Source organism: Scyliorhinus torazame, chromosome 13 (assembly GCF_047496885.1).
Source record: "Scyliorhinus torazame isolate Kashiwa2021f chromosome 13, sScyTor2.1, whole genome shotgun sequence".
Lineage (NCBI taxonomy): Eukaryota > Metazoa > Chordata > Chondrichthyes > Carcharhiniformes > Scyliorhinidae > Scyliorhinus > Scyliorhinus torazame.
In genome coordinates, this window is record NC_092719.1 from 87,099,796 (window position 1) to 87,112,080 (window position 12,285).

General features: G+C 46.9%; 1 protein-coding gene and 1 long non-coding RNA gene across 3 annotated transcripts in view; one reads left to right on the forward strand and one right to left on the reverse strand.

Moving 5' to 3' along the window:
- Positions 1-12,285, forward strand: part of LOC140388177 (cilia- and flagella-associated protein 54-like) — a 948,449-nt gene that overhangs the window by 806,020 nt on the left and 130,144 nt on the right. For both annotated transcript variants that reach the window (XM_072471937.1, XM_072471938.1), the window contains one exon: positions 5,105-5,206. In XM_072471937.1, the coding sequence (XP_072328038.1) occupies positions 5,105-5,206 (102 nt within the window). The remainder of the gene's footprint in view (positions 1-5,104; positions 5,207-12,285) is intronic.
- Positions 1-12,285, reverse strand: part of LOC140388178 (uncharacterized) — an 80,196-nt gene that overhangs the window by 11,966 nt on the left and 55,945 nt on the right. The gene's annotated exons all lie outside the window — the stretch shown is intronic.

The following is a 12,285-nucleotide window of genomic DNA, read 5'->3' on the forward strand; positions in this document are numbered from 1 at the left end:
TGTTCTCCAGGCTCTGAGTCCTTTATTGACCTCTGCAGCTCATCAGTCATCGAGGTGAACTGGTCAATGTCTTATGACAGTTCCTCCTCCACCCCTTCAACTTCTCTCCTTGCTCCCGCACCTCGACTGACGCCTTCATCAATGCCCTTTTATCGGGGCAAATCACCTCCTCCACTCACTCTTTAAGCGAAGCCGTCATCGTCTTCTGAAGCACCTCCAAATGTTTGACAAACAGCCTTTCAAACTCCACCGACAGCACCTCAATCAGAGTTTCACCCGTGATGGGAGGAGCTCCAACAGCCTACCCAGCGCCTGCTATCTTTTCTCCTGCTGGACTCACAGCAACACTTGACGGGGGACTTTCGCTCGCCCCCTTCTTTGCAAGACCTTTCCCCAACTCCTTATGACTTCCCACACTAGCTCATCCAGAAACTAGCCCTGAGACCGGGCATAAAAGTCCAAAAATCAAAGACTCTAGCAGGAGCCACCCAATGTGTGACCTCCACCTACCTGTCCCACCGAAGTTCATTTAGGGAGTATAAGATTTGCATTTCGCAAATGATCAAGAAAACCTGAATTTAGTGATGTGATGGTGTAAAATATCTAAATGAGCTAAAACACACACATCCATTATTGTTTCAGTGCAATCACATTCCTAGTGTATTTTTCCTGTGCAAGGCCGGATTCAATTCCCAACTTGGGTGACTGTGTGGAGTTTACACATTCTCCTCGTGGCTGCGTGGGTTTCCTCCCTGCAGAATGGGCTTGGGTGGGTGGAGTGCTCTTTCAGTGGGTCAGTGCAGACTCGGTGGGCTAAATGGCTGCCTTCTGCATTGTGGGGTTTCTATAAGTCTACAATAATTATCAAGGCAAAAAATGTTAATGGTGAGGAGTGAAACAGTTTCCCATTCATGTTGTGTACTGCTAGGAATAAGCATTCCCTGATTAGGTACAAGACAAAGTAAGCTTTGTCTCACCAGTCCCATTAAAGTTTGAAAGGCATCCCTTTTGTAGCATGGTACCTTTTCTATTTCCCTAAAAGATAAGCAGAATACTGTGAATGCTTAAAACTGAAATAAAATAGAATGTTGGACACACATATGTTATTCTCTAAGTCTGTGTGGGAAATACTGGCGTTGTAGGTTGAATCTCTAATAGTTCCCGGCGGTTGTGGCAAAGTACTCCTGCAGACGATTTGACAATGTAGGACCGCGGTGCCTCCTGCCTGATCACCGTGGCTGACTCAGACCATCCGCCTTCTGGGTCCCTGATCCTGATCACCTATTGTCAGTGGCTTGAGTGGGATCGCATGTTGATTGTAGCATAGTTTTTGTTTGGAGCATAGTGCCCGCATGTTGTCGAGAACCGGTGTGTTGCCGGGGTCTTGGAATTGTTTTGCCGGTAGAGTTGTCTGGATGTCTCTGCCGAAGAGCATTTGCGCTGGTGACAGTCCTGAGCTCAATGGGGTTGCTCGGTACGATAACAGAGCTAGGTTGATGTCGGAACGTGACTCGGCTGCCTTGCTGATGAGTCGTTTAATGATGTGGACACCTTTTTCCCCTGTTCCATTTGATTGTGAGTAGCGATTCTGTGTCGCACCATTGTCTGACCTCGACTTTTTTCTGTGTTTGTGGTATTGATTCTGTATGTCATCGTTCTTAAAAGCTGTTTTGCTTGTTTGTTCTGGAGCAGATGTGAATTTGTGAGATTCTTTATCATGCCATGGCATGTTTGTAGTCTTGTCATTGTTTCGCAGTGTGCTGTGGTATTGTCCTTCATGTGCAGAGTTGTACCATGTTGTACAGGTCGTTGTTTCATTGTTGTTGTTTCTGTTGTTTCTGTCTTTGATGTTTTCGTTGGCGTTCTTGTTGTTGTCGTTCTTGTTGTTCTTTTTGTCACGCTTGTTTATTCTGTTTTCGTTGTTTTCGCTTTTATTCTTGTTCTTTTTCTTGTCGTGCTTGTTGGTTCTGGGATGCTTCTTGTTGCTTTTGTCGTTCTTGTTGCGCTGCATGTTGTTTTTGTTGTTGCTGTTGTTCTTGTTTCTGCTGTGCTTCTTGTGTTTTTTGTTGTTCTTGTTGCGCTCAATGAGTGTTCCGTTTGGATGATGTGAGTCATTGTCACAGTTATTGGTGTCAGTGTCCTCTGTGGTATCTGCTACATTGAGCGTTTCTTCTTGAGAATTGTGAGAATGATGTGATGTTGCATTGATGTTGGTGACATCAGTCATTTGTGGTGGATTCGATTCCTCTTCTTTGCTTACTTGGTACTCCTCTTCTAGAGTCATTTCTGGTTCACTTGAATCATCATTGATTTCTAGGTGCTCCTTTTTTGGAGTCATTTCAGGTTCACTTGAATTATCATTGATTTCTTGGTGCTCTGCTTTTGGAGTCGTTTCAGGTTCATTTGAATCATCTGTGATCACTTTGTGCTCCTTTTCTGGAGTCAAAATCTCCAAGATTTCTATTGACGTAGTCTCTCTGGACTCTTGGTGCTCCTCTTCTGGAGTCTTGGTGCTCCTCTTCTGGAGTCAAAATCTTCAAGATTTCTATTGACGTGGTCTCTCTGGACTCTTGGTGCTCCTCTTCTGGAGTCAAAATCTTCAAGATTTCAATTGACGTGGTCTCTCTGGACTCATGGGTGGCCGTCCTCTGATAGTTGAGTGCTTCTGTGCAGACAAGCTGAGATATGTCAGTCTCGCTGTGATCCTGCACATCCTGTATGGGAATTGTGATTTCTTCGTCACTTGTCTCACATACAGTGGGTAGGCATTCAGTGTCTTCTTCTGGTGGCTCAAATAAGCTTGATAGATTTTCATGGTCTTGTACATGCATGGCGTTAGCTATGGAGTATTTGCTTGCTTCCATTTTTGAGTCTGTCACCGAGCTGTCTGTGGAGGCTTGCGTCACTCTCTTTGTGGAGGCTTGCGTCGCTTTCTTTGTGGAGTCTTTCATCGCTCTCTCTGTGGAGTCCTTCATTGCTCTCTCTGTGGAGTTTGTCATCGCTCTCTCTGTGGAGTCCTTCATCGCTCTCTCTGTGGAGTCTGTCATCGCTCTCTCTGTGGAGTCCGTCATCGCTCTCTCTGTGGAGTCCTTCATCGCTCTCTCTGTGGAGTCCTTCATCGCTCTCTCTGTGGAATCTATCATCGCTCTCTCTGTGGAGTCATGCAGTGTTCGCGCTGTAGAGTCGATCTGTTCTCTCTCAACAGAGTCATTCTGTGCTCTGTGTGTGGCGTCGGCTTCATCTTGGATATTGCTGTCATCCAATGTACCGACGATCTGCCACGGCACCATGGTATTGGATTCATTTACCATGAGAAGAGTCATATTGAGCTTTTCAACCGTATTACTGATGCTGTGATCAGGATCTCCGAATACCTCAGCCATGTCTGAGCAGTATTGTGTGTATTGTTCATTGGACAAATCATCGCTTTTTGTTTCGGAGTTGTGATCGTTCTCTCATGTTCAATGGACAAATCATCTTCTTGTGTGGAGGCTGGGACCCTTCCTGGTGCGAGGACTACTCTCTGTTTCTTGGCGTTAGGCCGCAGCATAATCCTGCACTCACGAGTCGGGATGTCATATATGCTGGGCTGAAGATTCCCCAATCGGAAGAACTCATCGTCGGGATCTTCACGGTACAACACTTCTAGTTGCGGTTTGGATTTGGTACTGGGGTAGCCATCTCCCAAGATGAAATCTTCGTTTGAGTCATAGTCTACAAGGACCATATCATCTTCTAGGGCAGTTCCAGGGTGTTGTGAAAGTTATTTTCAACTGCTGGTGTAAGTTCGGGCATTGTTCTGTCTTTTGAGGGAAGAAAATTGAGTTTTGCAGCTTTAAATTTCTTTTTGTTCATTTTCGTGCATTTCCCTTTTAAGTGGGCATGGTCCTGGTCCCCTGACGTCATGACGCTAGTGACGTCATGCATAGGACTCAATTGCCCATGCGCACTCTGAATTTCCTGTACTGTGCCCTCTTTTCGCAACTGCGCATGTGCGGCACCTTTCTCAAGATGGCTACCGGTTGTTTCCAGCTGCCATGGAGTTCCAACAAATTCCATCGAATCAGTTAGTCGCCGAGGATCCATTTGCTGGGAAGTCTTCCACAGTCGAATGTGAAATGAAATGAAAATCGCTTATTGTCACAAGTAGGCTTCAAATGAAGTTACTGTGAAAAGCCCCTAGTCGCCACATTCCGGCGCCTGTTCGGGGAGGCTGGTACGGGAATTGAACCGTGCTGCTGGCTTGCCTTGGTCTGCTTTCAAAGCCAGCTCTTTAGCCCTGGGCTAAACAGCCCCTGGTTTAAGTTTTTCTTCTCTTGCTGGTGTCTAGCTAGCTTTCTGAAATCACTCCTGGTATCTCTAAGTCTGAATAAAGATTGTAGACTTCCAGTTAACACAAATACTTTATTCAATGGGTTTGTTCTGTTTCCAGAGTTTAACTAGATATAATACAGTCAAGAGATTTGACCAGTGAAGCTAAGGTAACTGCCTATGCTGAGCTGTCTCTGTCTGCTGCTGCTCACTAGCCTTGTGCTTCTGAAAGAGGCGGATCCTATCTTGAGCTGGACCCTTTATACCCGTCTCTGATGCTGCCCTCCAGTGATGCTGTGGCTGTTACATCTGTCTGTAGCCCCTGGTGTATGTGCAGATGTATGTACAGATGTACAGATCACTACAACACAGACAACACTTATAGGAAGAGAATCATCGTTAATATTTCAGGTTATTGGTCTCTCATGTTAACTCTATTTCCACTTCCCTATTTGACAACCCAGGTCCATTGTTCCAAATTAGGGTCATGTCAAGAAAAACTGTGGACTAGGATTTCCCAAGCTAACTTTGTATAAAGACTGCAGCCAGCAAAGAGGATACTTCCATTCTGTCTAAATAGGATGAATATGTGAGGAGCCAGAGGTGGAAGAAGAGTGTGTTCATCTAATTCACCATGAACACTCTTACAACAATTTCTGAATTATTCATCACAATAGTTAGGTTAAACCTAATTTTTTACAAATTTAAAGATTCTTTGTTCTGTGTTTGGGGTGCATATTTTGACAAAGTTAAGAAAACAGTTTAAGTGTCAATAACTTTGTTTATTAACTAGATTACTGGCCAAGGACGATTGATAGAAATACTGCAACATGTATTGAAGTCGCCTTCAAAATATAAATTGCTGGCATGGGTTGCCATCAGAGCTGCAAACGAGGTTTGTGCAATTATTCAATTGTCCTGTTAATCATTTGTGTCTCTGCATAGCATAACAGACAGTAATTAGATGTCATATAGGAGGAATTGTGGCCTAGCTGTGATGGAATTCCACAGACGGGTGTTATAGCCTAACAGGCAAATCTAGCCCAAGTGTAGAAAATTTGGAAATCTTTTGGAAATGATGAGAACATGACAGGAAGAAGATTAATCATAGGAGCCCATTTGAGATAAGCAGAGTCGGAAAACGGATTTAGAAATTTGTGTTCAAATAAGCATAATATGAAGAGGAATAGATATACTTGTGAACAATAAACGAGTATTATTATTATTATTATTATTATGAAGGTTCAATTCCGACCTTGGATGACTGTGTAGAGTTTTCACATTCTTCCCATCTCTGCATGGTTTTCCTCCCATAGTCCAAAGATGTGCAGGTTCGGTGGAGTTACGGGGTTACGGGATAGGGCGAGGGAAAGGGCCTGGGTGGAGTACTCTTTTGGGAGGTTGATGCAGACCCATTGGGCCTTCTACTCTGTAGGGATCCTATAATTCCATGACTTTGATCTTTGATTGATACTCAAAAATCTCGAAAGGATGAGTTTGCAATACATCCCCAGAAAATTGAAACCTTGAGCTGTTGATCATTGCATGGAACAAGAAATACAATCAATGCTACTCTTACCAGCACACCTACCATGAATGAACAGATTCATGTTTGTTCACCAGTTAACTATTCTGATTTTGAACAATTGTTCTCAATACTACAGCAACGGAAATGATCCTCATTTCTCTTTAGAGATGTGGGGAATGTGTTCCCATGGGAATGACAGGTGCTGTGGGAATGAAGGTCCCTTTTTTCAATAATTTCAGGCCATTCACTCCATCAAGCATGATGCCTAGTTTCCTCTTCTTCAGACACACAAGCATCTGGTTTGTTCTGTTGTACACAAGGGTATGAACTGGAAGATCCCGCCCTCAGTCCATTGGGTTTTAATCTCAAGGTTGGACATTATGTGCTACGTCTCTTTATCGTGAGTGGATACTGAAGTCATTTTCTCAAAGTGTCTCAAGTTATAGTAGGATCATAACAACCCTCACACCCTACATTAAGATCTTTCTTTACTATCCAGTTGTTCCTGTTGTGATATAATGTGTGCATGCACAGTAGCACAAGTGGATAGCACTGTGGCTTCACAATGCCAGGGTCCAAGGTTCGATTCCCCGCTGGGTCACTGTCTGTGCGGAGTCTGCACATTCTCCCCATATCTGCGTGGGTTTCCTCCGGGTGCTCCAGTTTCCTCCCACAGTCCAAAGATGTGCAGGTTAGGTGGATTGGCTGTGATAAATTGCCCTGCGTGACCAAAAACGGTTAGGAGGAGTTATTGGGTTACAGGGATAGGATGGAAGTGAGGGCTTAAGTGGGTCGGTGCAGACTCGATGGGCCGAATGGCCTCCTTCTACACTGTATGTTCTATGCATAATATTCATCTTTTATTTCACAGATTGGTCAAATATATGTTGAACTTATTCAAAAGCATTTTTCAAAGCAAGCAGACATGGAGTTAAGATGGCTGCCATTGGTCACCTACTGGGTGCAATTTAATGGAAAAGTTTCCAAATGTGGTAGTGAGCGGGAACTTCCCTGTGCTTCCAGCGCACGGCCCTGCAAGGCCGTCGCCGCTATTAAACATTAATTGGACCACTTAATGACTTCACACGGGCTTCACGCCGCAAATAACTGTCCCACCAGCTGATTCGCCGGGACCGCTCTTGCCAGTCCCCTGCTAACATGAGAGAGCAGCACTTCAACTGTTCCTGCACAGCTAACTCCACACAGCTCACAGCCATGCCACCAAGGAGATCAGCCTCGCGATTCGAGGATGCCGACCTGGCTAGTCTGTTGGAAGTGGTAGAGGGCAGATGGGTTGCCCTGTTCCCCCGAGGGTCTCGGAGGGTCAGCCACATGGCAACCAGTGCCGCCTGGGAGGAGGTGGCAGACCACCCTACATGCACCTGGCACCACTCCCATCCAGCATGGCTCCGTGCCCTGGTCACGTGCCTCCAAACCGAAACTCTCCATTTCCTATCTCCCTTATACCCCAACCCCCCCAAACTCCCACTCCCCCATTACTCCCATTCCCTCCCCCCCCCCAACCCCCATACACCATTCCCCCCGCCCATACTACCCAGAGCATGTCCCAGTCTCAGGTGGACATTGCTGAGGTGCTGCCAAGCGTGCTCCAGTCACTGAGGAGCATCGCCATGGGCTTCGAGACTATGTGACAGACATTCGGAGCTGCCGGGGCTGGCAGAGCCGGACGATGGAGATGCAGCCGAGTCTCGATCCAGCTGCTCCTCCCTCCCAAGGTGAACCCCAGGGTCCTATGGGCACCGACCGGGAGGAGAGGATGATGGGTACCATCCCGGTGCCACCCTACGGAGTGGTGAAGGTGGCCACCAGCTCTTAAGATTCACCCTCCTGACAGAGGACGTCTCAGAGTCAGCACCCGGAACTGGGAGGCACGGTGGGGCATGTGCCACCAGAAAGTGCCGCTGGGGATCTCCGGCCCCAGGGCCACCATAGGACGCCCGCCAGGGGCATTGAAGACCACAGGATGCATTACGCAGCCGGTTGCCTCCATTGTTATGTGCTTCCTGGGCATACACCTAGGCACAGCAGGAGAGCACGTCGAAGATCACTGAGAGGGCAAGGGGGGGGGGGGGTTGGGATAGGAAGGGATAAGTGGGGGGAGGTGTTGTGGGGGTGGGGAGAATGGGGCGGCACAATTGGGGGATTCGAGCAGTTGGGACACATAGCATTAAAAAACGTTTCACGCGCTAAATATGCCGCCTCTGGCATTTTCTTCTGCAATAGCGGGCTGAGCACAAATCCCTTGGCCCATCCCCGAGACATGGAGGCCCTCGATACCGCTTTCCCACCGCCCCCCCCCCCCCCCCCCCCCCCCCCCCCCCCACACACACACCCCACCACACACACACCCCAAGCCGCTACCCAGACACACCATGTGTGATTGGTGTGAGCGGACACTCAGTGGACAGGCAGGAGTCAGGCTAGGGCATAGATCGAGGAGCGCCAGCACTTGGCTGATTATCACCCCCTGCCCTCGACAGTACCCGCTGACTGCCATCACAATGCCATCACCTTGGGAGGGCGGCACGGAATGTGGGGGCAAGAGTGGAGTGGGAAGTGGGGGTATGTGCGGAGGCAGAAGGCTGAGGGAGGGGATGGGGAGGGAGGGGGAAGGCTGAGGGAAGGGGATGGCTGAGGATGGGGGAGGGGGAATGACAGATGAGGCGCGTCCTATGTGAAACGAGCGGACATGAGGCCTTTCTCGTTGTTGCTGCCTTTTCACCAGCCACCAGCTGGTCCTGTGGGTCTTCCCTGGGCTCATCCGAGAGCCCTCCTGGTCCGGTGCCTCCTTGAAGGTGCCACATGTTCGTCTCCCCTCCAGCACACTGCCTCGCTGCTTTGCAAGGTTGTGGAGGGCACAGCAGACCACCACTAATTGGGCAACCCACTGGAGGGTGTTCTGCAGGGCACTACCAGAGCAGTCGAGGCATTGCAACCACATTTTGAGGAGTCAGATGCACCGCCAAAAGGGCCTCGTTATATCAGGTCTCCATCCTCCGTACTTAGGTCCTCAGCAGGTACCCCTTATCTCCCAAGTGCCAACTGGTCAACCTGGGGTGGTCCCGGGGTTGTCCAACTGCCCCAGGATGTAGCTATCGTGCACACTCCCTGGAACATGTGCTCACATGTTTATGATTTTCATGTGGTGGTCGCACAGGAGCTGGATGTTCAGGGAGTGGAACCCGTTCGTATTGATGAAGGGCACTCCCAGATGGCCCAGTAAGGGCAAGGTGAAATGTGTGCCATCCACTTCCCCCTGGACATGGGCATCCTAGTGATGGCAGAAAAACCTACTGCCCTGGCATCCTGTTGGGCCTGGTCCATGCCAAAATTTATACAGTTGTGTTCTGGGGGAGGCGTTTTCAGAACCCCAAAATCTATCATGGAATTCAACCAACCTCTCCCTTTAATGCTATTGTTGCTTTTCCGAGCACACGGCTTGTTCCCTAGGTGTGGGATTACAATTATGGGCATGTGGGTTTTTAAACACAAAACAATGTTTATTCCATGAACTCAATTAACCTCGTAAATAAACATTGGATCTCTTAACACCCCTTCCTTCAAAGATAACCCCAAAAATATTACAACACTAAATAATCCTTCAGTTATTCCTTTCAACATCCATGAGACATAACACCTTTAAACAGAAACACACCAGGTTAAAGGCTTTGCTATTATGAGTATAAATCACCCAAATGATCCAGAGATAGTCTTTCATGGCAGAGATCACAGCAGCTCACTGCAAACACAGACACACGTCAAGCCCTTTTCTCAAAACTGAAACTAAACTGCAAAATGGCTGAACTAAAACCAAGCTCCACCCACACTCTGACATCACTGCATTTCCTAAAGGTACATTGCTTCAACATCCATTTCTTAAAGGTACCCTCACATGACACCTCCCCCCAAGAAAAAAATAAACCATCAACTTCAAGATGGTTTCATTTTTCACTTTTGCACCATCCACTAAGAAATGCACACAGTAAATATACATTTTCATTGAAAGAAAACAACACACTCAAACAGGTATAATAATATAGTCCATTTTTCTTCGTTTTTCTTCCTCCAGCCGAAAACCTTCTCAATTGATAGTCTCTTTGAACAAAGTCTCTGCACAATCCATCCATTCCTCTACTCCTCGGTATTTCTCTTTAAAGTCAGATACTTTAGTTCAATCTGACCACAGAGTCCCTTGCAATTCTCCAATACAGGAGCATTGGTGATCACAACCTTCAGGCAGTCAAATGCCTGTTGAAAGTCCCCTGCCCATTGAAATTTTTGATGTTTCTTTAGCAAGTCCATCAGTGGAGTACTCACGCTACAAATCTTGTGCACAAAGGTTCGATCAAATTAATTCATGCTAGGAGATCGCATTATTTCCCTTCATCTTGAGGGTATCGGAAACTCCGCAAGGAAAGTGATTCGGGCTTCTCCAAATTCACTTTCGGCTAGGTTCATCACCAAACCCGCCTCCTGAAGTCGATCGAAGAACTCCATACGATGTTTTAAATGTTCTTTCCATGTCTGGAAGTTGGAAATAAAAGCAGATTTCCCCACTTTCGCAATGCAATCCTTCAAACGTGGGATAGGATAAGAGTCCGTTCTTGTAACTGCATTCACCTTTTGATAGTCCACACACAACCGTTGGGTACCGTCTGGTTTAGGTACCATCACTATGGGTGAGCTGCATTGGCTGCAACCCACTTCAATTATGCCATTCTGCAGCATACTCGCAATCTCTGTTAACCTGTGCCAATTTTAAAGGATTAAGTCTATATGGATGTTGTTTCAGAGGAACAGCATTGACCAGCCCCTGTATCTCTTAAAAGTGTGACTTCTTTATCTGCTCCTCCTGATACACATGAGTAAACTTTACCCACACAAGTAAATTCTTTAAAGACATCTGGCACCTTCTAGAACATAGAACATAGAACGATACAGCGCCGTACAGGCCCTTCGGCCCACAATGTTGCACCGACATGGGAAGTCAAAAAACAAAAGCCATCTAACCTACACTATGCCATTATCATCCATATGCTTATCCAATAAACTTTTAAATGCCCTCAATGTTGGCGAGTTCACTACTGTTGCAGGTAGGGCATTCCCCGGCCTCACCACTCTTTGCGTAAAGAACCTACCTCTGACCTATATCTATTACCCCTCAGTTTAAGGCTATGTCCCCTCATGCTAGCCATTTCCATCCGCGGGAGGATGCTCTCACTGTCCACCCTATCTAACCCCCTGATCATTTTGTATGCCTCTATTAAGTCTCCTCTTAACCTTCTTCTCTCTAATGAAAACAACCTCAAGTCCATCAGCCTTTTCTCATAAGATTTTCCCTCCATACCAGGCAACATCCTAGTAAATCTCCTCTGCACCCGCTCCAAAGCTTCCACGTCCTTCCGATAATGCGGTGACCAGAACTGTACGCAATACTCCAAATGCGGCCGTACCAGAGTTTTGTACAGCTGCAACATGACCTCATGACTCCGGAACTCAATCCCTCTACCAATAAAGGCCAACACTCCATAGGCCTTCTTCACAACCCTATCAACCTGGGTGGCAACTTTCAGGGATCTATGTACATGGACACCTAGATCCCTCTGCTCATCCACACTTCCAAGAACTTTACCATGAGCCAAATATTCCGCATTCCTGTTATTCCTTCCAAAGTGAATCACCTCACACTTCTCTACATTAAATTCCATTTGCCACCTCTCAGCCCAGCTCTGCAGCTTATCTATGTCCCTCTGTAACCTGCTACATCCTTCCGCACTGTCGACAACACCGCCGACTTTAGTGTCGTCTGCAAATTTACTCACCACCCACCCTTCTGCCCTCCTCTAGGTCATTGATAAAAATGACAAACAGCAACGGCCCCAGAACAGATCCTTGTGGTACGCCACTTGTAACTGAACTCCATTCTGAACATTTCCCATCAACCACCACCCTCTGTCTTCTTTCAGCTAGCCAATTTCTGATCCACATCTCTAAATCGCCCTCAATCCCCAGCCTCCGTATTTTCTGCAATAGCCTACTGTGGGGAACCTTATCAAACGCTTTACTGAAATCCATATACACCACATCAACTGCTCTACCCTCGTCTACCTGTTCAGTCACCTTCTCAAAGAACTCGATAAGGTTTGTGAGGCATGACCTACCCTTCACAAAGCCATGCTGACTATCCCTAATATTATTCCTATCTAGATGATTATAAATCTTGTCTCTAATAATCCCCTCCAAGACTTTACCCACAACAAACGTGAGGCTCACCGGTCTATAGTTGCCGGGTTGTCTCTACTCCCCTTCTTGAACAAAGGGACCACATTTGCTATCCTCCAGTCCTCTGGCACTATTCCTGTAGCCAATGATGACATAAAAATCAAAGCCAAAGGCCCAGCAATCTCTTCCCTGGCTTCCCAGAG